Source organism: Platalea leucorodia (genome assembly GCF_965183815.1).
Source record: "Platalea leucorodia genome assembly, chromosome: 14".
Lineage (NCBI taxonomy): Eukaryota > Metazoa > Chordata > Aves > Pelecaniformes > Threskiornithidae > Platalea > Platalea leucorodia.
Genome location: NC_138836.1, coordinates 12,322,836 through 12,347,934, shown reverse-complemented (window position 1 = coordinate 12,347,934; position 25,099 = coordinate 12,322,836). Strand labels below are relative to the sequence as shown.

General features: G+C 41.6%; 1 protein-coding gene across 1 annotated transcript in view; it reads right to left on the bottom strand.

The window, feature by feature from the left end:
* Positions 1-25,099, bottom strand: part of MYH10 (myosin heavy chain 10) — a 105,718-nt gene that overhangs the window by 35,679 nt on the left and 44,940 nt on the right. The window contains exons 5-10 of the mRNA XM_082326730.1: positions 20,059-20,161; positions 10,160-10,252; positions 5,263-5,326; positions 3,517-3,615; positions 2,418-2,561; positions 2,012-2,107 (exon numbers count right to left, since the gene is read on the bottom strand). Coding sequence (XP_082182856.1) covers positions 2,012-2,107; positions 2,418-2,561; positions 3,517-3,615; positions 5,263-5,326; positions 10,160-10,252; positions 20,059-20,161 — 599 coding nt within the window. The remainder of the gene's footprint in view (positions 1-2,011; positions 2,108-2,417; positions 2,562-3,516; positions 3,616-5,262; positions 5,327-10,159; positions 10,253-20,058; positions 20,162-25,099) is intronic.

Below are 25,099 nucleotides of genomic sequence, written 5' to 3'. Positions count from 1 at the left end.
AATCACATCCGATTCAGACACCGAAGGAAGCTGTAGCCAGCGTTTCAGAGGTTTGACGGAAGGGAACGAAGCCTTTTTCAAGCCAAAGCTCTATCACTTCTAAGGGCAGGACTGGTGCACGCTATTTCAGCTTCATTGATCTTGCAATTTAAAAAAAGCATAATTCATCTTCTTTGTTTCTAACTGAGGAAGGTCCATTTCAAAAGGTGCAATTGTAGAAAGCCCTGACTATACTGACTTGTGTTTTATGACTACTGGGTTTTGGATATAAAAATTCTGAATCATTATCAAGCAAAGATACTGAAAAGCTGGTATCATAGTTGAAGCATGAGCTTTATGAGGTTGCTTATGAATCTCTGCCCTTTCAGTAGAAAGGCTTCTTCCAAATCTGGTAAGCATGAAACTGTTCTCTAAATACAGCTTCTCCCTCCCCTTCATCCATGAAGGCTATACGGCTTTCTCGCCATCTCTTATATCTATACTTGAAACAGGTATTTATTTATCTGTATTTATTATCTATAGGGTAGAATTTGCTTCCCATATTCTTTGAATAGGTCCACATCTCCACTACCCACACAAATTCCTTCCCATATACAGAGACACTAACGTGACCTGTTTCAGACGCACGCCTCTAAATGAGCTGAATCGCTGTCCGGACACACTTACTTCTCCAGAGGACGCTAGGGAAACCCATTCCAGTGAGATGTGACAATACACATGACAAGAAGGGAGAGATCGGTTTCACTCAGTGTCTTCAGAAAAATAAAATAACAGAGACCACATAACCAAATAAAGTAATTTTTAAATACAAGAGAAGAGAAACATGCTTTAACTATGATCTGAACTTTTCAGCGTCTTTGCTTCATAATTCAGAATTTTGTATCCAGTATTATAAATATCCGATAGTATCAATATATTTATATCTAATATTATTCAGAATTTATGTCCAAGAAACAGTGGTAATACAACAAAAGTCGAGATAGTCAGGAAGTAAGAAGCATTTTTATCTTTCCACATCCCACCTTCTAAACAGACAATGACTCAGTTGAGTTGCCTAAGCTGGCACTAACAGCCCAAAAAACTCATCCCTCACCCAACCTTTTTTCCTCACTGCAAAACTCAAAGTGCCAACTGCCAGCCAAATATCGTGTCAATGACTATTGAACTTTAATCCATACTTGCTTGCTGAAACACTTTGGGCAGCAGGCCACCGCCCTGAGAAATGACCAAGATTTTGGACCTGGCAAGCAACCTACGTGCACAGCAATTTAGGACAATAACGAAACGAGAGAGAGAGAAGAATCCAAGTTGTGCACATGCAGCAGGTCCTGTGAACGATGGTTCTTACTGCTCTTTCCACTGATGTCAATTCTCAAAGCTGACTTTCCATGAGAGCATTTAAAAGGCTGGTACTGAAGTATTAAATAAAAAACCTGAGATGTGCTTCAGCAGCTCTTTTTTTGTGAAGAAATGTACTCCTCAAAACGCTGATCGCATTGCAGGTACTAACTGATAAATTAAAACTTAGTCACGCTGCCATGCCACTTCAGAAATCAGATTTTTCTAAATACAGCATTCTTATGTTCAGCCATTTCACTATGGAAGTTGTGCTTGGCTCCAGGGCTCTTATCATTGGCAAGAAAACGGCTGTCAAGAACCAAAGAAAACAAACTGATGTAAGCATGCACTTTTTCCTAGTGGTTAAGTCTTTGTAGGCAGCACTAAACAAGACTAGAACTGAAATACTTACTCAAAGTTTAGAAGCAATGCAAACAGCATAAATTCTGTTGATGGATACTTAAATTTGTCTGCATTATGAGAAGGGAAGAGGAGAGTTTTAATAATTGCCCGTTGGCTACTACCATAACAGTCATGGCCTCTTTCTGGCACAGAATGCTATCAAGGGAGCCCAGAAGACTGCTCTGTACTTTTAACAACATGAACTAAACAAATGGCAGGAAGAAAACTACACCGCAGGTCAAAGGAAGCCATACAAACGTGATCAACTTACCAGTATTCTCTGGCATAGAAGCTTGATCAGTATTTCTCTCCTTCTTAAAGGAAATATTTCCAAATTGTAGCACTGAAGACACCACTTTCAGCATTGCTGTGTTACCAAAAGACATATGCAACAGTTTAATTGAAGAGGGCTCAGCTTAACAAATTTTTCTTTTGTTACTTGTGTCACTTCCCTTCCAAATTCAAAGTATGCGTTCAGAGAGGAAATCAAGTTTGTACTGTACTTTTTGTGCAAATGGATTTAATTCAGCTCTATAGCTCATGTTAAGCAAACATTTGCTGCAGGCTGTCAAGACACTGAAGCAACATTAAATTTGGTGACATTAAATTAGCAAGTGGGTGCGTGCATGCAAGAGAAAAAAGTACACTTGAAAAATCCAAAAGGGTCAATAACTTACACAAGATCTCATCATGCGAAAATCCCATGATATGCATGGCTTCCATAGTTTCCTGAAAGTTATCCTTGTCTTGTTGCCCAGGAATGGGGATGTAGCCATTAGATAAAAATCTGTAATTGTTAAATCCTTCAAGCAGCAAGTCAGCTGTATTGCGGGGAAGGGGAAGAGACAGAAAAAATAAGCTAAAGAAATGCCGTTCACACCCACCTGTACTCTGTTCTCACTAAATGTGCAAAATATGCTTTACGAAATCAGTTTCTCAAATATGGCTACAAGCCATTATACAGCTTCTGAAACTCTAAAAATATGAGTGTACCTTAGAAGCTGAAGCCAGATTCCCAGAACCTCTATCTGTAGCAACCTACATTAGCTCTTTAACGCATTAAGCCCGTAAACAGAACATTACCTGACTCAGATCTAGCATAATCTCAAATCCCTATGTGGAATATCCTAAAAGAAGTATCTCTGTTGAAAGGTAACAGACGCAGGCAGAAATGGAGTTAGGTATTCATGATTACCACATCAAGGATGCTAAACACCGGCTTATCTCACACAGGAGAAGAAAGAGTGGATCAATTCTCTGAGGTCTGTACTGTCATATAGTCTCACTTATCACAACCAAGCAGACATTCCCAGTTACCAAAGGGGGGGGGGCTGGGGGGAAGAGTAAAAGATAACCAACATGGTACTGCAATGGCTGAAGAAAGCCGCAGGGTTTCATTATGTTTTGGTAAAATGGCTGCTTTTCTACCCAGTTTGAAGGCATGGTCCAGAATAGATACGGCTGTCGCTGCTGACCAGGTTTGTTATTTATCAGCCGGGAGCACTGCAGTTTCAACCCAGCGATTCCCAGCCAGAGGCTGCCCAAACCGGACTTTGTCATGTAGGAGCCATTCGCTTGAAATGCAACAGCTCCTTGACAGCATACTTGATAAGACACAGAAATTATTTCAGAACAAAGCCACCTGGCTTTTCATTCTTCTTTTAAAACCTACTGTTTCAAGACCAAAGAATAGTTCAAACATGACTGTGTTCACACTGAAATAAGAAGTGTGGCACACAGAAGCAACAGGTTTACAAAATGATATTCTCAACTTACACTTCAGGTGTTCTCCTGCTCCAGCTAGTAGTTGATAGAAGATATGAAATGTCCGCTCATCTTTAGCCTGACGAACAGCGCGAGACTTTTCCAACAAGTCTGATTATAACTAGTCAAGGATCTTCTACAATTTTTGGTTAAAAACATCCAATGCAGAGAAAATTGTCAAAGCAGGCTAAAAACCAAACAGAACTTTAATAGTAATGACAGGACTGTGTCCAATATGAACTTTCAGTAACTTTAAAGAAGAGATTTCAAATTCGGACTGGTAGAAGCCCACGTGTCATTTCAGCAAACCCATTTCTTAGCTGCTGAGAGCATTTCCCTGCCACGTGCAGCTGACAAGTGCCCGTAATGGATCAGCTGAAGCCGAAGCGAGAGGAGGAGCTGGCCATTCATTTGCAATCACTTCTTCTATTAAGGGCATAGCTGAACTCTTAATACCAAAAACCCAGCAGCTGCTGAACTCAAAAAAGTACTTTATCTGAAGTGCGTTTGTCATTTCTTTCAAGCATTGCATTCTTACATACATACACACTGCCATTAAACAGCTCCCAAATTCAATTTGTGCAGCAGATAGCGTCTAGGAAGCTGCCATAAGCTGTAACGCTATTTAAGTTTTTATTTCATAATATTCCATATTGTAAAACAAATGGGGGATAAGGATTTGAAATGACACAGGTTAGAAGCAAGGATGAGTTCTTGTGATGAAGAAAAAATTCCCTAAGATTGAAGTCCTCCTGTTTTCCTAGAGCTCTAAGGCAAAACAATTCATCTGAACTTTCATAAAAGCAAAAACTGCCTTCATTCCTGTGCTGCGCTGAATAAAAAAAACCATCTCTCATTAAAGCATATTTTGAATAACTACAAATCTTTCCCAGCCTTACTGGGAAATTATATTTTGTGACAGTTCCAAACATTCAATGCACTTAAAATTAAGCAGTTTAACCCACAGCAACAGGATGAAAGCTTAACTGCAGCATAGTTTATGGTTAATACTCACATGATATTGTTTACTAAGACATCCGATTTCATAATTTTAGGACCACCCTGTTGCTATTCCCCCAGAAAACAGGCTAAACAAAACTAAAAAAAAAATTACGCATTATTTTTAGTATAAAGAAAACAACTTTAGAGAAGGGCTTTCAGGTTTTTTTCCTTGTTCTTACACAATCATAAATAAAAATGATCCTCAAAGCTAAAACTGAATTAGGCTTTAGAATTAATTGCTAGTAGGTCTCGTGTTATTGAGCCTATGCTGGTGTCCAGAAGACCTAAGAAAACAGAAGGTGCCCCAGCCCTTCCAGCGCTCCCGCTTTAGAGCGAGCATCGCCTCCTTCCAGGCGGGGCGCTGCTTCGGCAGCGCCGAGGAGAGCAAACCCAAGCTTTTGGCACAACACAGTAACTCAACTTCTGATGAGGAAGGCTTTTTTTTTTTTCCTAGAAACATTCATAGAGCAAGCACACTTTAAATGGTTTCTCTATTCAATACACCCTGTTTTTAAGGCTAGTCTGAAAATCCAGCAGATTTCAGAGCGCTAAATTTTGGAGTATCCCATTTCTAAGCATGAGTAAGCACGCTGACTCTGTGATATTTGATCAGCTATTTTGAAACAAAGAGATGGATGTTGTCAAAGGAATGTAGAAATGTGGTAACCTTTCACTGCATTTCAGTGAATTCTAGGGTTAAAAGCAAAGCAATCAGGAAACTTGCAGTTCACAATGATGTGGCATGAAGTAGGATACAGGTCTCAATGTTGGCCCCAACAATATAACCAGTAACATCAAAGTTAATCCTAATGAACTTGCCCTGTAAAGAAAAGAGATGTTTTTGTAATTACTGATTTTTTTTTTTAAGACAACAATGCTGTCTATATAAAAACACAATCCTACTTGTATTCACATAACAAGCATTTCACACAACTTCAGATTAAATCTTTTCCCTTCAATGTGCTCAGCCATCGTGTCAATGGAATATGTTATGCTGCACACAAACGCTTTCTATAGATTAAAGACCTCGTATTCTAGGCAAGTTTGTAATCCAGACTTATGAAAAGCTTTCCTGAAAGTGAAGCTCAGTTGCTCACATTGACAAAACACGCTCTCTAAGGTTGAAAGCAACAAGATTTTAAGTGCACATATTTTTATAGCAAACTTATTGGTGCCTACAGGTGCTTTATCTGCAGCAATCCTGAATCTCGGTGTGCTGCCCAGGCCATCACACTTCTACTTCCATTTCCAAAAGCAGGACGGCTGCTATCCGCATGGCCTCTCCATTCCAGCCATTGGTACGGAAAGGACTAAGAGAGCGATGGAGCCCTGCTTTCCTGGGGGTGGCTGAGCACCTGCCTGCCGATGGGAAGGAGGGAATGAACTCCTTGTTTGGCTTTGCTTGCGTGCACAGCTTTTGCTTTCCTTATTAACCTGTCTTTATCTCAACCCACAAGCTTTCTCACTTTTGCCCTTCTGATTCGCTCCCCCACCCCGCCGGCGGGGAGCGAGCGAGCGGCTGGGTGGGGCTGAGTTGCCGGCTGGGGTCAAACCACAACAGAGAGGGACAATACATCCGTTTCTTCCACATACATCTCCTTTTCACCTCAAAGAACGAAATAAAGAGCACACTTCCCACATACAGAGCAGCTCTTGGAAAGAAAGTGGTTGCAAGTGGATATATTACACCAGTTTTAAGCCACACCAGCTCCCCAATCTGATTTATCACTTGGCTACAAACATTCCCAACAGGACAACAGGCTCCAGCTTGGAGTTGGACCACTTTTAGCAGCACCATTACTGTATTTCAAGTTTGCGCTCGTGAAACTGTTAGGTATTCCCCTGGTTGCAAACATGCAAAGAAACCAGTGGGAATACCCAGTGACTATACTGAACATGAGCCAGCACTGTACTCAGGTGGCCAAGAAGGCCAATGGCATCCTGGCTTGTATCAAGAATAGTGTGGCCAGCAGGACCAGGGCGGTGATCGTCCCCCCATACCAGGCACTGGTGAGGCCGCCCCTCGAATGCTGTGCTCAGCGCTGGGCCCCGCACCCCAAGGCGGCCATGGAGGGGCTGGAGCGTGGCCAGAGCAGGGCAGCGAGGCTGGGGCAGGGGCTGGAGCACAAGGCTGGGGAGGAGCGGCTGGGGGAGCTGGGGGGGCTCAGCCTGGAGAAGAGGAGGCTGAGGGGAGCCCTCATCGCTCTCTGCAACGGCCTGAAAGGAGGCTGGAGCCGGGGGGCTGGGGGTGGGGTCGGTCTCTTCTCCCCAGGAACAAGCGATGGGACAAGAGCAAATGGCCTCAAGTTGTGCCAGGGGAGATTTAGATTAGATATTAGGAAAAATTTCTTGACAGAGAGAGTGGTCGGGCATTGGAACAGCCTGCCCAGGGAAGTGGGCAATCACAGTCCCTGGAAGTATTCAAAAAACATGTGGATGTGGTGCTTAGGGACACGGTTTAGAGGTGGACCAGGCAGTTAGGCTAACAGGTTGGACTCGATGATCCCAGAGGTCCTTTCCAACCTTAACAATTCTATGATTCTGTACTGGGCTTTCCATTGCATCCAATTTCTACAGTCCTCTACCCACATACGAACAGGTTTTAGAGATCAGGGAGCAACACAGCTGTTTGCTAACAACTGTCTAAACACTTCTTTTGATGGTATCTGCACAAAGCCACCTACTAACATGGAAGCCTTCTGAAAGCACTCTTACAATCAGTACCCAAATCCTCACTTATCTCAAGTCTGACTGATTAGTGCTATTAGTATGTTAAAGTGAATTCCTGTTTGGCAGATCAATTCAGCTCAGGGACTGTACTATTGATTTTCATATTAAATATGCCACTCTACAAGCTTGTAGAATACATGTATTCTAGCAACGGCCTGACCTAGTAAGTGTATATTAGGGGGCATACTGCCAGGCTGCAGACTTACACCCGAACAAGCTGCTGCAAGCATTTGAGCTATTCCAACTTCTTACCAACACCCAACCCTTCTCGACTTCCCCGATAAAGCCCATTCAAGTCAAAAAGAAGTATTTGTGTGCACAAGAGTGACCAAGCTTCTCCCCCAGTCACACCAGTGAATCCAGAGAAAGGTAGAACCTACCTACCAGCCTTATCTTGACTTAGTCTCAGAGCAAAGCAACTGCTCCGTGACTGCAGTTGTACATCTTCAACTCAAAGTGATTTCTCAAGTTTCAAGAAAACTGGTGGAACACTTTAAATTAGCTTCCATGGTTCCTCCCTACTGCTTCATCTGCAGTTTGGTTGGAAAGCCAGTAGCACTAAAATGACCACGCCAAGGAACAAGGCTTGCTTTCGAGCATGCCTTGTCAGGGACCAGGACTTGAACTCAGATTTCTGAGTATGAAGAAACAGAACACTAAGCTCAGCTTGTAACTGAATCATTTATACTTTTTGCTCAGTTACAATTCCAGAAAGCTATATTTATAACTGTCACAAAAAATGAACTGGCATTTTACTGAAATTCAGCCAATGGACTAGATATACAGCGCATGCGTCAGCACAAGCACGTCAAGAATGGCAGCTGACAACTTTTTACCCAGAACAGGTACCACAGAGCCTTCTTCGAATGACATGGCTTGACTTTGCCACGTTACACGTGAAAACAAACGTATAGCATTACGTAAGGTCTAGTCCGTGTTTTTTTTCCGATATAATTCAGAACCACTTTACTCTGTTTCACCCTTAAAAGTTATCTAATTTCTGCTGTCGAGTTACAAGTTCCATGAACAAAAATAATTAAGAAGAAATGTAGTCATTAAACAAACTGACACATCAGGAGAGGGGACCCACACGCTCCCCGCTTCAAAGCTCCGTCATCACTGAAGTCTGTACTAGAGAGGTCACTTAGCCAGTTCATCTTCTTAAAAGCAAAATATTAATACAGCCTTTTAGCTACTCTGGCAAATCTTGCTATGAAATCTTTAATTTATCAGTTAGAGACTGTAGTGGGGGTCATCTAACAACTGAATTCTGTTTACATTATCATTATAGCAGTAAGTACATGGCTTTGTAAAAACCACATCAGAAGGAAGCATTTAGTCTGCAGTATGAACCCAGCAAGCCCACTCTGCTATCCCCTGCAAAGTAGAGACTTTATTTTCCGAAACCCAAGAGCCTTTGGTAGAAGAAAAACGAAAACAGAAATTGATTTGACGCTAGCCTTATTTCAGTCCGATCTGGCATTATCAGCAAGGAGGGAACAGGCTGGCATCCTCATGCTGCATGACGAAGACTGTCAAGACTGTATGGGCTGAGCAACGGCACTTCTCACTTTGTGGGAGGATATATATTTTTTAAGTCAGGTTTTAAAATGGCTGTTACTAAAGATTATTTTTTCTGCATGAGATGACACCATCTGGACTGCATTATACTTGCTCCTTTATAAAAATAGAGCTTAAGCCATCTGAGTGATTATGTTCATGATGGCAATGCAGTCTTCAATATAATACAAACCAGATGCTAACATCTTTTAGGAAAAAAGTATCCTCATTAAATTAGTACAATCTTTGATGGATTCAAGACGTGCAACAAAGTAGAATTATTGTGCAGCAGAACCTGTTGATATGATAAATCCCATACCCAACATACATAAGCATCAATCAATATCATAAATAATATGGCTATAAAATTATCAAAGTTGAATTTCTACAGTACTCTGCTCTCCCTTCTTGATTGAAAGGGCTACCTAAGGGATTTAGTCATAGTTTTCCACAGTCCTTATCACTGGAGCCGAGTTCATACATTATAAATCCAAGCAACTGTTGAAACATCAAGGCAGCCAAGAAATCTTTCATTTGTTCTGTAAATTTTAGTTTTGTTCTCACAAGAAAAAAGATTTAATACCTCCTATACAGTTTCAAAGTTGTACTAAAAACATCTTTATGCTGAAACAGGAGATTTTTTTTTTTTCCTTCAAAGGAAAGGAAGTTTTAAGAAGTGGTAGATAGCTATTCACCCCGAGTTCCACCACTATTTTTAAAACAATGGAACACATCAAAAGCGGTTATCTGCCACCAAACCAGTATGCGAACAGAAGGCACTGAACCAACAAAAACATCAACCAGCAACAAGACTGCCCAACACCTTGAATAAGTCATACTGCCTTTTTGACTTTCCTTTAGTAAATCAGTTAGACAGAAGGGCATGGAAATTTAGAGAGGTTTTTATATGCAAGTTTTGTGCTTTTTTGAAAATGGAGGATGTTCTCTCGAAACCAATCAATTGATAAAGTCACAGTTATTGACAAGAAGGCTACGTATTTAGCCAAATTCCATGTTGATGCCATACTCCTCCATACCTCATAGTAGTTCAGCAGTTATTTGTGCACACTAGTCACAGTTTAGCTCTACAGCACAGTTGTATTTGTTATACTATGTCAATTCAAGGATGGTCGAAGTTAAAAAATGGATAAAATTAAAGCAAGTTCTGTCAAAAGCCAGTGAGGACGCATCTTCAACGATCCCACCACAATACAGAGAGCATTGTAAGAGACCCTGAATTTGTGGAGGAAAGAACAAATAAAGCTTCTGATACTAATTAGATAGGAATTTTTAGGAATTTAAGAATTTCTCCATAAAGAGTAATCCAGATTTACAGACTCTAAAGAGAAAAGGAGTAACTCACAAAGCGGGAGGAGTTGTCATTTTTCACTGTCTTTGCATTCCCGAAGGATTCCAGAATGGGATTCGCCTGAAGAAGCTGACGTTCCAGCTCCCCCTAAAAACCACACAAGCAGAAAAATAAACAGACATAAGCACAGTGCAGAGGCGATGAGGGGTTCCTATATTCTGCTACTTCCTGACAGTCATTTTACCCAGGTTGTGGCAGCGATACCACCTTCAGAAGGGGGTTATCATTTTTCCCCTCACTTCTAAATCCGCTGATAGTCTTCTCCATCCAGTGAAGAATGTAGGTTGTTTTGGTTTGTTTTTAAACACACACACAAACAGAGCAGTGACCGAACAGGACTTAATGGATGTTGAACATCATTGAACATGGCAAAGAAAATTCACATTTAGGGCTAATGAAATTAGGCACAGACTTCGAGTGCTTAAGAGGAAAAACTAATTTAACTGTTTTAAGATTTTAGTACAAGGTTATTCTTAAACTACCTGTTTAGTGATTTGACAATATAGCTACTTTGGAATATCTGTTTTCAAACTTACTTTCAAAGCAGTGAAATACTCACTTTCAATCAGCCAGACATTATATCATTGCAGTATCTCTGAGCTGAATGCACCTGAGAAGCAGGCCAGAATAGCATAACGGGAACCGAGCAACCCCAAATACAAAGATCATGTTCAAATTGCTCAATTCAGCCAACATTGCTTAGTATGTTTAATGCATTTTTTTAAACATCTCTAAGTTCAAGCCAATGGATGTAGAAATCAAAGCACTTATCTTAAGGAAATTGCACAACAGCTTTTACAATTGCTGTCCATGAGGAGGTCTGGTAACAAAAAAAGTCTGTGCTGCTTCCATGAGCCCAGGAGGCATGTATGTACATAGGAAAATATGATATTGTCTTCCTGCTCTGAGGGATGATTTAAAAAAAGCAAAAAAGAAAAAAAGAAAGTGAAGCTGTCTGGAATGTAGTCTCAAAAACTGACATTTGTGTTCATAAACCTGCTTTTTCCAATTATTTATAGCATAGATGAATTAAGGCCCCAGAAGGTTTCCACATGAGGTCAATTCTTACATAGGAATTTTTAAAATGTACTAGTTAACACCTAAAAGGGGCTTTTATTTGTATATTGAAATATATTTCAAGTCCTCCTGGAAACTAACGGCTGCTCGTTCTTTAATGTGACCTCAAGTTATCTGCTCAAAACTTGTTTACTTCCAAATGTATTCCCTTTGGGACTACATATTCTCTGAATTCCAAAGTAACTACAGAAGAAATAAATGTGTGAGCCTTAGCCCAGAGCACACTGAACGCTACTCAGGCCCCAGTGCCTATGCACTATACGTTAGGTCTGCCAACGTTACGGTTCTCAGCAGCACTTTTCAATTGACAATTGGAGAAAAACTAGATCCCTGTTGTAACAGCTATATGCAATCTGCAATCTATATTCTAAAAGTTTCCTATGTAAACACATCAGACGGTGGGAAAGCTCACACCATTACTCCCGCTCCCCTCTCCCAACCACGCTCTCAGCTGCTGCTAAGACACCAAGTATAAAAACGAGAAGCTTGCTTACCATGCTGGACACAGCTTGAAATAAACCACATTACGTATATTAAACGCAGCAAGCATGTCACAGCTTACATTTCAAATTCTAGCTATTCTGGAAAAGAAAGCACACTGACTTCAAGATTTGACTCCTCCACAGAACACAGCTGTGCCACTTGAAAGCATCTGACTGCAGGCACGCTTTGCCCATGCTTTAGAGTGCTTCTGTGTCCCACAACCGTAACTTGGTTCGGTGCAGAGGAACTTCTGCAATGCATCATAACATAATTTCACTCAAAATTCTCCAATTGAATGCAAAAAGTTCTTAGCAGCTCATTTTTACAATCATTTCTGAGGATTTGAAGAAAACATTCAGGTGGGTCCTCAGATGTGGGTGAAAACCGTGAGAACAACCAGCGGGATCGCAGCCTAGCCAGCCGCCGTGGGTCGCACTCCCAACTCGACTTGTCACAGCCGTCACTAAGAAACAGCAAATCTCTCGCACTATGTTAAATAGCTTCTGATTTAGTAGTTTTCATTTTTAGCTGCACTGCTTTACAGCCAAAAAAACAATACTTTTTTTTTTTAGAAGCGTTCAGTGTTTTGGAAAGAGTGTCAATTTGGCCGATAGGCGTATCTCCTGCATAGGCATCTGAACAGAACTTGGAAAAAGCAGTATCGCGGTATTCTGGAAAAAGTGAAGTCATGCAATATTTCATGCAGGGCACCATTACGATAAGGACAAGTTATTGTCTCAGTTTCAGAAAAACCAGCATCCCAGTGATTCAGTTCGTTGTGAAGCCTGGGTGAGGCAGGGAAAACTACATGCTACTCACATACAACAGGGATCCACTCTGTAGTTCAAAATGACATCGAAACAGAAATGTTAATGATTATGGTTTATGCAGTATCAACACTTCTGGATTAGCATGTTTCCACTGATACATTTAAAATGTTTGCCAACAAACGGTTTATTTCAACCCTGACGTGCTAACTCTAAGCAAAAGGAGGGTTAAACCAAACACTGCTCCATCTATTTTTGGAACAGAGAAATATTTTAGTAAAAACTCTTAGAATTGACTGAGGTTTGCAAGGAGGGAGGATTAGGTTCAATACTAAGAATGTCTGTAACTTCTGAAAATGAGACCGTGGGCTCAGACGCATGATTGGGTTACAGAGGTTTAACAAGGCACCACACACCAGCAAAGGCATCGCAGCGGTCCATGGGATTTCTTTTCCCTTCCAATATACCAGACCTAACTTGAAGTTTCATTTCTTATTTTCCTTTCCACTACAGTTTAAGTTGCACTACAGTCAGCTTTCAGAAAATGTAAGGGGAAGAATACAATCAGCTAAACTAACTCATGGTAGCTTCTTCAGTTAGCAAGACTTGGTTACACCGTACGGAGCTGTTGCAAAGCTTTTTCTTTATTTAAAAGCTCGTGCCCGTGACTAAAAGGCATCACTTACCATCTCAGGTTAGGGAATGGAGCATTTATCCTGCACAACATGTGGCAGCGATTGTTACTCTCTGACCACAGTCTGACCCTCATCCTCCACCTAGCCCTCCTCCGTGCTCCTTCACGAGCACGGCCCGTAGCAGCGGGAGCACTGCGGTGCCTGCTCTCTGCCCTAGGTGCTCTGGGACAGACCGACTGCCGCTGCCCTCGGGGAGAGAGGGACCGGGGGAGCAGGAGACGGGCAGCGTTATCTGCAGGGCAGCTCCAGCCAACCTGAGGAGTAAGGCAGCTGAAGCTCCGACATTAATTCTGGCAGCAACACGGTAGGTACACCACATCGCTCACACCACTTGGACTAGACCGTCAGGGGAAACACTTGATTTCGGAAGACAATCGGTTATGCCAAGCCTTTTACGCTTGAGATCAGAGTCTTTATCGGGTTATCTGAGAAGCTATAAAAACATTCAGATGAAAAAGTATGTTAATCAAAAGAATTTTGTAGCTTCCATTAATCATCTCTTTTACCGAGTACTTTCTTTAATATTAAAAAACTGTCCTGCGCTCTCTCAACAGCACATTAACCAAGTATATTGGAGAAGGTCGGCCAGAGAGGGTGAACCTTTTGCTTCAGGGCAGAGTAACCCCACTTTAAAGTGGGGAGACATGCTCTGCAAGGCGGAGGAACCTGTAAGCTGTTCACTAGTCCACTCTCTCAAAGCCAGTTAAACATTCATCAAGTTTGCTATTAGCTGTATACCTCTACAAGATTTCCCACACGTTATAAATACAAATTGACAGAAAATAGAAGAATATATATCAGGTTGCCTACAGAACTTTAAAAGCATAAAGAAAAACACTTGCCTGATGTTTCACGGGTTTAGGTGATTCGGGCTGTTCATTGCAAACAAACAAATGCATATGTTAGCAAGCAAGCATTCCAGCTGCAAGTTACATCCCAAATTATTAACGTCAGTAGGTTTAGTTTAACTGTATACTCACTTCACAGAAACTGTTTAAATTAATTTTAGAAAAGAAGTTATTCACTTGTCATTGCATGCGCAAAATACTAAAACCTGTGTTTATGCAAAGGACTAATGCCAAATAGCACACAAGATGACAGATGGACCTTGAGCGGCAAGGAAAAAGGGCAAGAGTTTAAGTAGTTGTGCACTGCTTTCCGCAGTTTTGCCAAACAACAACAAAAAATAAACCCACACCACCAAGTAACTTTCTCTACAGCCTTAGTCACTGCAAGGTGGTTTTGTATGGATAAGATGATCGTTGTTCTTCAAAAATCAAAAAGGTTATGAAAGAACCAAGAGGAAATCAATACTTAAGGAGTCCAGGGCTTTGTTTTTGCACTGTACTTCAAGTATTTAAGAAACGCAAACCTACAATCAAGACAAAACCTTTGGTCCGTTCTTTCAAGAATGACCGTCCACATGAGAAGCAGCAGAATCTTAAGAAACTGAAAGACCTTCAAATCTTGCCAGGAAGAAGGGTAAACTGAACAGGAAGAGAATAAAGTAAAATAAAACCCCCTCTAAATTCATATTTGCACAGTTTCCACAGAAATGCAGAAATTTTCAATTCCATTATTGTTTCCTTGACTCAGCCCACAAGTTTAATAATCTTGAGCTTCACAGCAGAGCCAGGGGGAAAATACAGTGATGAACCCCCCCCCCCCCAAGAAATTTTCATACCAAGCCAGATGCACGCTTCCTCCATTTATGTCTATTCTTTTAAACAACTAGCACCGTTTTAGTGCAGAACAGCAAATTTTGACAGAGGTCTGTAAAGCAGCTGGCAAAGGTGTGGCTTATTCAGCTAAGTGATGCGAATTTTGCAAAAGCTGCATCATACCTGCTCGGAAAACAACTTGGGCATCTAAAAGAAGGTGAGATGTTTCAGTGTGAAACTACCACTCCTGTAATCACTGGGGGGGACAGGTACACCTAGAAATCGTTTTGGTCAGACAAGATGCACTGCTCTCTCAGGGTATCCATTTCTGTCCTCACTACAAACAGAACTGAGCACAATTAGACACATATTGAACTCCTCTGTGTTTAAATTACGGCAGTTAAAGCTCATCTGGGAAGTCCTCACTAAGGGGAGCTTCAGTCTGAGTGAGTCTACCCAAGAGCCTGTACTTCAAAACCAATTACGTTTCTTTTGAAATTAATAAAACAAATTAAGCAATTTAGCATTTCGGCTACAAAGGCAAATGCAGTCACTGAGAGCAATCCTGAAAGTACCAGAAATTATTTCTGAAGCTTAAACCAGCACCACTGTGAAAGCTGGATTTTAGCAAAAATAAAGGGGGCTGGGAAGGCTTTGGGGAGAGGAGAAGCGAACAAAGGTCTCATTCCGTTCATCTGAACCAGAGGTACGCAGTACCAGGGCGACTGGAAGTGGAGACAGCAGTGGTGGGTGGATGCAGTTATTTATAGAACTACTTCACATACTGCCATGATTGAAAACATCTGCTGATTTCACATATTTCACCACAAATAGGGTCCAGGTACATCCACAGTCTACAAGTCCAGCTGAGGGTATCCCCCAGCCTCATGCAGCCTGTAGAACATGCAACGTCATGGCAGTCCCTGGGCAGTAAGGGACAATCAGTGCTTTTCCTTCTTTTGGAAAAGCATGTATGCAGGGTTTTTTAAATTATTTCTATATTTGCACTGACTTCTCTCCCTATCCAAACCAACAAAGTTTCTAAACTAAAGCAGAATCCAAGAGTCAGAATTAAGACTCACTACTTAACCATATTAAAGCAGCTCTAACACATGCATTAACAACACAATTTCATTCTTTTCTCTTTCCCATCTCACTTAGCGCATATGGGAGTGATGAGCCACAAAGCTAAGCAGTTTAGGAGTCTCATTTCCCTCCCTACTTAATCTGTCCAAACCCCTCTCTAGGCACATCAGCCTCCTCCCCACACGCAGTTACCTGTCCTCGTTCTCCTCCTCTCCTTGTACACTAAAGATCCTTTTCTCCACACCTCCTGAGCCTACAGAAGAACGACTGAAAGCGAAGGCACGAGATGCTGCTATGGGTGGCCTGGAGCACGGGATAGCTCACCCGACCAACAGGTACCAGCCTGGGTCACCTTCGGTCGGAGATGCCTGTGCTAAAGCACAGCGGCTGCCTTTATAAAGCTGGTTCATGCGTGGCACGGTTAACAACTGAATAAACCACAATGTGCTTGGTGCAGGGAAAATATTCAGATTTACTGGCAAAGTTTTTAGCTGTACCAGCATGCCCTCCCCAAATTCTTTAGAGCTCCAATTTGTTGGATGTGAAGCTAAAGCTCTCAGTTATGTACAATTGATGCCTTTCACCTTCTCTCCCCTGCTGCACACCGGCTGTGACTGCACACGTGTCGGTTCTGACTCTCAGCCAAGCACCCTACAGACAAGGATTCGGGCTCACTTTCGTCCCACCTTCAGTCTTCAGATGAGCCCACGTTTACAGCGCCCTGCCAAGTACTTCTCCCTCCCCTCCATTACGGGGCTCTAGAAAGCCCAGTCTCTATTCCTAACTGAAGGGACCACCTCAGTCTCACCTGGCTCTGCCAAGCCCCACAATTACTAAAGCTTCTCGTCTACATTTTACCATCACCACCGACCCACGCTTCCTAGCGCAGTGCCCAAGACAACGCCTTTAATGTTCCTTGGGATTAATCAGGAAACGAGACAGCGTGGCTACATATTCAGACACTCAAAAAAAATAGGAAATGCTGGTGTTGAGGTTGTGCAGCACTGTAATTCCACCCTGTGTGGTTACAATGTGTTACTGACTCCATTTCCCACCGGAGCCCTGTCTGAGGATGACAGGCCAAGGGCTAGGCAGGACTCATCTGCAGGCCCAGTCACAGCTATTGGGAAAGAAAAGTCCCATGGACAAGCAGCTGAATGCCAAACGCGATGAGGATGCCCAAGGGATGGGTAGAGCTCCTACATGATGCTCCTCGCGTGAGGCGAGCCTTTCACCACCGGTGCTGCTGGGGGATGTACCTGTGAGCATCTGTGGCACGGCAGACCATCAGTGCTGCTCTGGCCGTGGCCCAAGGTGCCAAACCGGGGCTGCGCTTGTCTGTAATACTCGTCCAGCACTCCCCCAGGCAAAGCAGGCAAAGTTAACCCTAGACCTCAGAACAGCGGTGGGAAGATAATTCTTCATTCATCAGTTTACAAATTGCTTCATAAAAAAAAAATCCACGCAGCATTCAGAACAGTCTCAGTAATACGCATGGCACTGGTAGTTATTTGTAACAGGGTGGATAAAAATAAACCCATAACTAGCAGCCTATTTAACAAGCCTATTTAGCATCTTCTCTGTGCACAGGGTAATGCAAAGCTTGTTCAGATGGGTACTGTGGATCACCACCAGGCCTTTACAGTTTTCTAATGAATATGTAGGCAGGAACAAATTAGGGTTGCATATATAAACCCAATTCTGACACTTCCTAACCTCTGAGCATTAGGTGTAGAGGTTAGACATTCTTTGTTTGCAATATATAAATAAAAATGAATTGTTACAGAACAAGGGAGACTCATTTGTATTTTCAAAACTGTTTTGGTTACACAAACATTCTGCATCAAATGAAGTGCACAATCAAAGCATTAAACTTTTATTCAAGACACTACCCTATTCTTTTTACTGTGCCTAAACTATGTTTTTAAACTATGTTTTACAACGAATAAAAACTTTTCCAGTCTTCAGCATAAGTCATCAATGGTTCACGAAGCAGCTGACTACAACAACCACCTTCAAAACTCTTGAGATGAACACCGCCATCCCATTTGATCACACTGGTAAGCAGAGAATTAAATTGCAGTTCAACCAGTGATTTAAATGGTATTAGCCAACACTGCATTAAAAAGGGGAATTCATCCTTCCCTTCACTGACATTTTCCAGCCCAGCTTTCTCCTTTCTTTTCTGTGCCTTGACTTCATACCAGTCATGCAGCCACACAAGAAGCAAGAGAGGAAACTCGTTTCATTTAAAGCCAGAGGGACTTTAAGACGACCAGTTTGAGCCTGCGTCCGTCTCCAAGCCCAGTGAGTGGTCACAGGAATTGTTACGATGACAAAGCTCATACGGGGCGGTACTTTTAGCAGGGGTACTGCACCAAGCGCTCGTGGAAACACAGCATAAGAAAGGCCAAAGCAGCATGGAGTACTTTTTAAACAATTAAAAATAGGGCTTCGAGTAGTTAAGCACTGGAACAGGTTCACAGAGAGGCTGAACAATCTCCATCCTTCAAGATTTTCAAAACTGAGCTTTACAAGGTCTTGGGCAATGTAATCTAACTTTGAAGGAAGGCACGTTTTGAAAGGAGGCCGGACAAGAGGCTTCCAAAAATCTCTTTCAACCTGAGGTATTCCAAGTCATCAGCAGTATGTTTAGAAGTACTCGGTACAAACCCTGCACAATCCCCTTCCCTGCGTAATTCCCTTCTCCCCCAAAAAGCTGTAGCCAATTTTACTCCCGTAGAACCTGAAAAAAAAATGCTGGTTTTGTTCAAGGCTGCACAGCAGTAAAGCCAAGAATATTGACAAATCAAAAACGTACACAGAAAACCAAGCCTGACGGGTAACGTTCTACATAGCATTCCCCAGAGCCACATATTCTCCCAAGACACAGGAGAATGCCATGAACATACAGCCAATGCTGCTGGCGCTCCAGTCGTAAGAAACTTCCTTCCGAGGCCTGTAACTGATGTGGACGCAGCCCGCAGCACACTCGGACTGCATGATAAATAGACTAATTTTGATCTTTCCTGTGTGATAAACCAGCAACGCTTTGAATAAGTATCAATGCACAGGGTCACGTTATTTGCTCTTGATTAGAGCAAAGATTCGAGTTTCCCTACGCACTTAACTAGATTTCTCCAAATCTACCTGCAGAGCAATCTTCCCTTCTCTCCCACTTCAAATCCTCGCCTTTTTCTTCACAGATTGGTCAAAACTCATCTCCTGTTTTTCCAGGAGTTTGAGTCTTGACACATTCAAGGATGTCTTAACGTTAAGTGCCATGCACTAAAAGTGACAGAAATTGTTGCTGCTAAGTCAGATGATACAGTTTGAAAGCTTCCAACCCCCAGCCGCCCCTGCGGTACTACTGGAGAAAAGCAAGCGTACACCAGTATTGATTACAGCAAGCCACTTGCTTGCAGCAACGTTGAATTAATACTTCACTGCAAAGAGATCCAAGCGCTCATAGCAACAGATATTCAAACCCACTCGTATTTTTTAAAGTCAAGAATTACCAAAAATCCAGTGCAATTTTTGAAGTCTGTCAGGAAATCTGAACAAAGTTCTACCTAAATCAGAGTAGTTACGAGTTACCAAAAATCCCAAGATTCTCTGACATAAAAGTGTACTGTCTGTTGTTTGTAATGTAATAAAGTCCAAGCTTTTTATTAGCTGCTGACTTCTAGAGATAGCCAGTCTACAGCAGTTCTTAAGCTTGGTGATTTTTCCCATCTACAAGTTAACTTTTGAAAGAGCTTGTTCACAGCTATAGTACTGAAAACTGCATCTAATGGGAACTAAATTCACTAAGAATTGCCCAAGATCATTAAATTTTTTGAAAATTGGGGTTTACTGCACCAGAAAGCTTTGACACTGTTTCTAGTTACAATGTTTGCATAAAGCCTTTAATTTCACAACAGCAGTTAAACAGCTAACATTAACTGGAAATTTTGATGCAACTGCTCATTTCAGCCACTACTAAAGAGAAAATAATGGTTGAGACAAAGTTATGTGAATTACATTGCAGCTTATCTTTAATAAAAAAAGTTGTGTTTTTTTTAATGCAAAGATGGTAGTTTTCAAAAAGAGCAAAAAACAAATGAGAAAATATCCCAACTTACAGGAATATTGTGGTCCTTTCTTCCTTTATGGGAGGAAGCAACATGAGCAAGGTATTGAATAACCTTCTTAGTGTTTTCAGTCTTCCCGGCACCAGATTCACCTCTGCAAAACATTTCAGACATTTTCCTCAAAATTAATTTTCAACAACTTATCAATCCTTTGTTGATAGCAACCTCATTTCATTCCATTTATGGCTTTGCCTATGCAGCAGACCTTCGTTAACCATCTAAAACCAAAAGCACAGGGAACGACAAGGTATTTGTTTGAAATACTTTCTTCATCCTAAAGATCTCCTCAGCATTAAGATGTTGATACAATGTGTAACATTAGTTTGATTAAAAGCTTTTGAGTGTATGCCTGAATTCCTTTGTCACCTTAAGTAACAAGAAACAGACTTGTCCTCTGCCTTGATCACAAGGCCAGAGACAGAATTTTTCAGAGTGCAGATACATATATATTATGTTTTTAAATCATGACATATATACATATACACACTTATATTTAGCATCATTTTAATAGATTTTTATATTCCAGGAGCTGGTTATGAGAATTACCAAGTTGATGGAAACATTCAGTATCTTTAGAAGCCAGTTTCAAAGTACAGTAAAATACATTTTAAACAGACAGATTCTTTGCACTGCTCATTGCAGACTCTTAGCTAGTTTGAAAATGTATTTATGGCCAGAGGGCTACAAGAATTCATTAAGAAATGAATTTATTAGTGCAGAGTGGTATGGTACACAGATCAATAAAGATAGTAAACGCACATTTCATTTTTAAGATAGAGGCAGATTTAAAGCAGAGCCTGTTTAGACAGAATTTATTGCAAGGTTTACATACGGGATATCCTAGGCAGGAAATGGGACCAAGTTCACATCGCAGCAATCACAAATGATGTCACTACAGCTCTTTTTTTTTGTTTGTTTTTTAAACCTAGGTCTGGTCTTCAGATAAATCCACACATCAAAAAGATGACCAGGTCTAGCTCAGCCAGGATTCAATGGCAGTAAACTACCGGAGAAAGATCCCGTTTCACTAGCAACTCTGCAACGGGTGACGCAAAGAAGGATTTTATGATGGGGATTTGCATGGAAAGAGCGAAAGGACTTCTGTCATTCAACAGTTGTTCCGAAATTAAAGTTTGGAAGCCAACTACCTTGTAAGAATGACAAGTACGCATTTTGTGTACTTGCCTATTTCTCAGCTGAGATACTGACAATGGAAATGGTCATTTACCGGGGGGAATTTAAGCCCATTCTTTTGCAGTCTTCATAAGTACCTTCCTCCACCATGCTCCATGCCCCATTTTTGTAGCTAGTCTGCATTTATTTAGGTGTTTAGTACCTTCAGATCTACATTTCTTCATCAGATAGGCAGCTTAGAAGCATCCCTATCCTCACATTACACTTAATACCTGCAAAAATGAGACAATACAGCACTTATCCTTTCTGTACATACCAACTTGAAATTTTATTACCCCATATTTTCAAAGAGAACTGACTCAATCTCTTTTCTTCTTACCTTCCAGTCCTCTTAAATCATGGAAACCCCCCAGGACAACTGCACTAGCACAGGCAACCTCTTGCTAAGAGGTGCGAGTATGTGCATCTCTCCATCCACGAGCAAGAAGTAACCAGGACTGAAGCAGCTCACTCGCAGCAGCTTAGCAAACTCATCACAAAGAGCAGCCCACATAAGCTAGGTACAAGCCTCAGGTGAAACAGCTCACGTTTGACCTGACAGAATAGTATTGTCCCCTAGGTTTTGCGGGAGAAAACTTTTAACTGAAAACACTGAAGAAAATGATGCTGCAGACCCCTGTGGGGTATTTACCCCCGCCTTCAGTTACCAGACTGCGGCCTGCAATACCAGAGGGTTAACCGAGGCACTCGATTTTATTGATGGCATCAGCTTCTCGGAAGCACCTACATCAACCTGTCTAAAACCCTTTTTGTTCCACTTTTCCTCCCAAGACAAACATCATCAGAAAATAATACAGAATATGGAAGATTAGAAATCACTGTACCCAATTACTCATAACTTCCTGGAGATAGAGAGGTAGTTCCCTTGAAACTTGGTGACTATGCTAGCTTTGCTCATTGCATGAAAAGACGTGGAAGGTATTACCTGAAGAGCTGGTTACAAAGGAGATTACTCTGAGAATTAGCTAATGGATAACTGGGTTTCCTTTTTGCCAAGATACCATCAAGAGGCAACGCAAAACTGGGTGTACTTTGGGACTGCTGCAAGTGGAACAACACACTTGGACTCTTAAATAAAAAAAATTCCATTTTTACCCGGCCCAGAGTCACCACATACAAGACAAATGTGAAGACCGATAAGCAGAAAAAAGACCTCAGATGCCAATTCTTGCTTCCCAAGTCTTCATTTCTAGTTTCCCTTTTACTGCAGTGCTTACATTAACATAATTCATGACTATAAGCAATAATAAAAGCAGTCTTGCCTGTTTCTAGATGTGTATTAAAAATGTGCTTAATGCTAAAACTATTCCAGCAGGTAAGAGAAGTAAGAAAAGCAGCACAGGAAAATATACATTTACATTTTAAAACAATACAATTTGTTCTTATTGTCATCAGAGCTTGGGAACGCATTATTAGTTGTGCCTTTAAAACTAGAGAAATAATCTTTTCTGTCAAATTACAGAAACAAAGTTTATTAAATTTTAAAGCAGGAAAATCTACTCTGACACATCCAGTGAAGAGAAAATAGTAGAATAAACACAGTCCAGATGTCGGCTTTGTAAAAGGACAGCACAGTTTCAGAGGAGTCTACTGATCAGCAAGCTTTTTTGGCGTACACACCAGTAAAGCTTCATACAGCACAGGAAGGTCGAAAGCTTGCGATACATTCCTTTCGCTAAAAAGCCTTTAAATCTAATAGTGTGTTGTTTTTTTTTTTTTTTTTAAGAGAAAGTCTTTATGCAAGTTCTCATTCAAAAGCAACACTAATGGATGTTAACATCCTAGTTCTCCTCTCCCTGGAGCTTACAAGTATGCCAAATATTTCCTGCAGGATACAGCGTTAGATAGCTCTGCTGCCATATACTATAAAAGAATCAGAAGATTTAGGATAAAGTCCTTTTCATTTATAGAAATAATGACATCTGCGTACTTTAGTTCTTTCCCAGGAGTGCAAACACATGGATTATAAAAATAAATTAAAGTCTTCTACCTCTATCAACCTGCCTAAAAAAGGTAACTTTCAGTAACCCTATGTACAATATTTATGGAATGGAGATGGTATCACAAAGCTAAAGATTAACTTTTTCAAAACCTTGTTTTAATACAACTCAATTAATGTGTTACCATAAATTAAACAACTAAAACCCTTGGCTGAGCTCCTAGCCTTAGTTCAGTCAATGGCAGCATTGCTAATGACTTCAGTAGGGTCATAACTTCACCTCCTTTATTTCAGTCTCAATTCCACTCCTAGTACAACCAAAACCTGATGAGACTGAACTGAAATGCTGCATCAACTCAAGCCATGGGCTGTGCCAAACGGTGCATCCAAGGAAGCAAACTCTCTTCAGCATTAGCCTCAAGTTGGAGGTATAAGTTTATTCTATTAATTTACTGAAGGATCTCTCCCTTACAAACTATGATACAAAGACAGGTCAAAGAAAATCTGACAGTCACTGGTAAATTTATGCAGTATCTAGAGTCAAAGCGCTTTTCCCTAGAGCAGCAAAGCTTCTGCTTTGAAGCAGCTTCAAGCACATTTAAAATAGGAAAAGTTTAGCTAGCAGGAGCACTTTAAAGTTTTTACATGGTTTAAAAGTCATTGCATGTAAAGCTGTAGTGTTATTTTCAATAAAGTACTCTTCAGGAAAATTTATCTCAGCTATAATTTGGTTAACAAAAATTAGTGACTGACTTCTCAACCAGCTGCAACTTTTTCCCCCCTGAGCAACTCGAGCCCAAATCTTGCACAGAAGTAAGAAGCATTTCCTCTGCCAAGCAGACTGCCATCCAGAAACCAGGCAAAACAAACATAGCAGGAGATAACTCGCAGGTCACAAAGCAAACAGGCAACAACCAGGACTGGGAGCCGGTCTTTGACTTCCAGCAGAGCAGTGTGCTCTTCCCATACAGCCCTCTTACAGCGGCAGGTATTCTAGGAACAGGTCACTGTCTGGGAAAGTCTAAGGGTTTACTGTTCTAAAGGAAAACGGTAGTGAAACAGTTGCTTTTCTTATTGTCGAGCAGGTTTGAAGCATCTATGTGTCCAAAAAGAAGGGCAAAGTTGGTGAAGGGTCTAGAGCACAAGTCTTATGAGGAGCAGCTGAGGGAGCCAGGGGTGCTCAGCCTGGAGAAGAGGAGGCTGAGGGGAGCCCTCAGCGCTCTCTGCAACGGCCTGAAAGGAGGCTGGAGCCGGGGGGGTCGGTCTCTTCTCCCCAGGAACAAGCGATGGGACGAGAGGGAACGGCCTCAAGCTGCGCCAGGGCAGGTTTGGGTTGGGTATTAGGAAAAACTTCTTCCCCGAAAGGGCTGCCAGGCCCTGGCCCAGGCTGCCCAGGGCAGGGGCTGAGTCCCCATCCCTGGAGCTATTTAAAAGAAGGGCAGACGTGGTGCTCGAGGACATGGTTTAGTGGTGGACTGGGCAGTGCTGGGTTAACAGTTGGACTCGATGATCTTAAGGGTCTTTTCCAACCTTAACGATTCTATGATTCTATGATCTTGTGATAGCTATAGCACTCAGTATGGCAGGACAAGGCAACACCACCTCTTCCTCAACCGGCAAATGAGTTTCTGGATTTTAGGGATGTCAAATTAGTTTAAAAGTTGCTTACTGAAGTCCCACTGCAAGGGCTGGCACCCTTCCACCACCACCCAGCTAGCCACTGATTTCACTAGCAGATCAGGGGCTACGCAGGCATGCAAAGCGTAGTGCCGTGAGTCACCTAAGACAGAAGAACACAAAACCATGTGTACAAATAAAGTTTTGAAATTCCAGGATAAACTTTTCTTCATCTTGCAACCTGTGCACAAAGTCCCTACTGCAAACTAAGAATATTTGTTA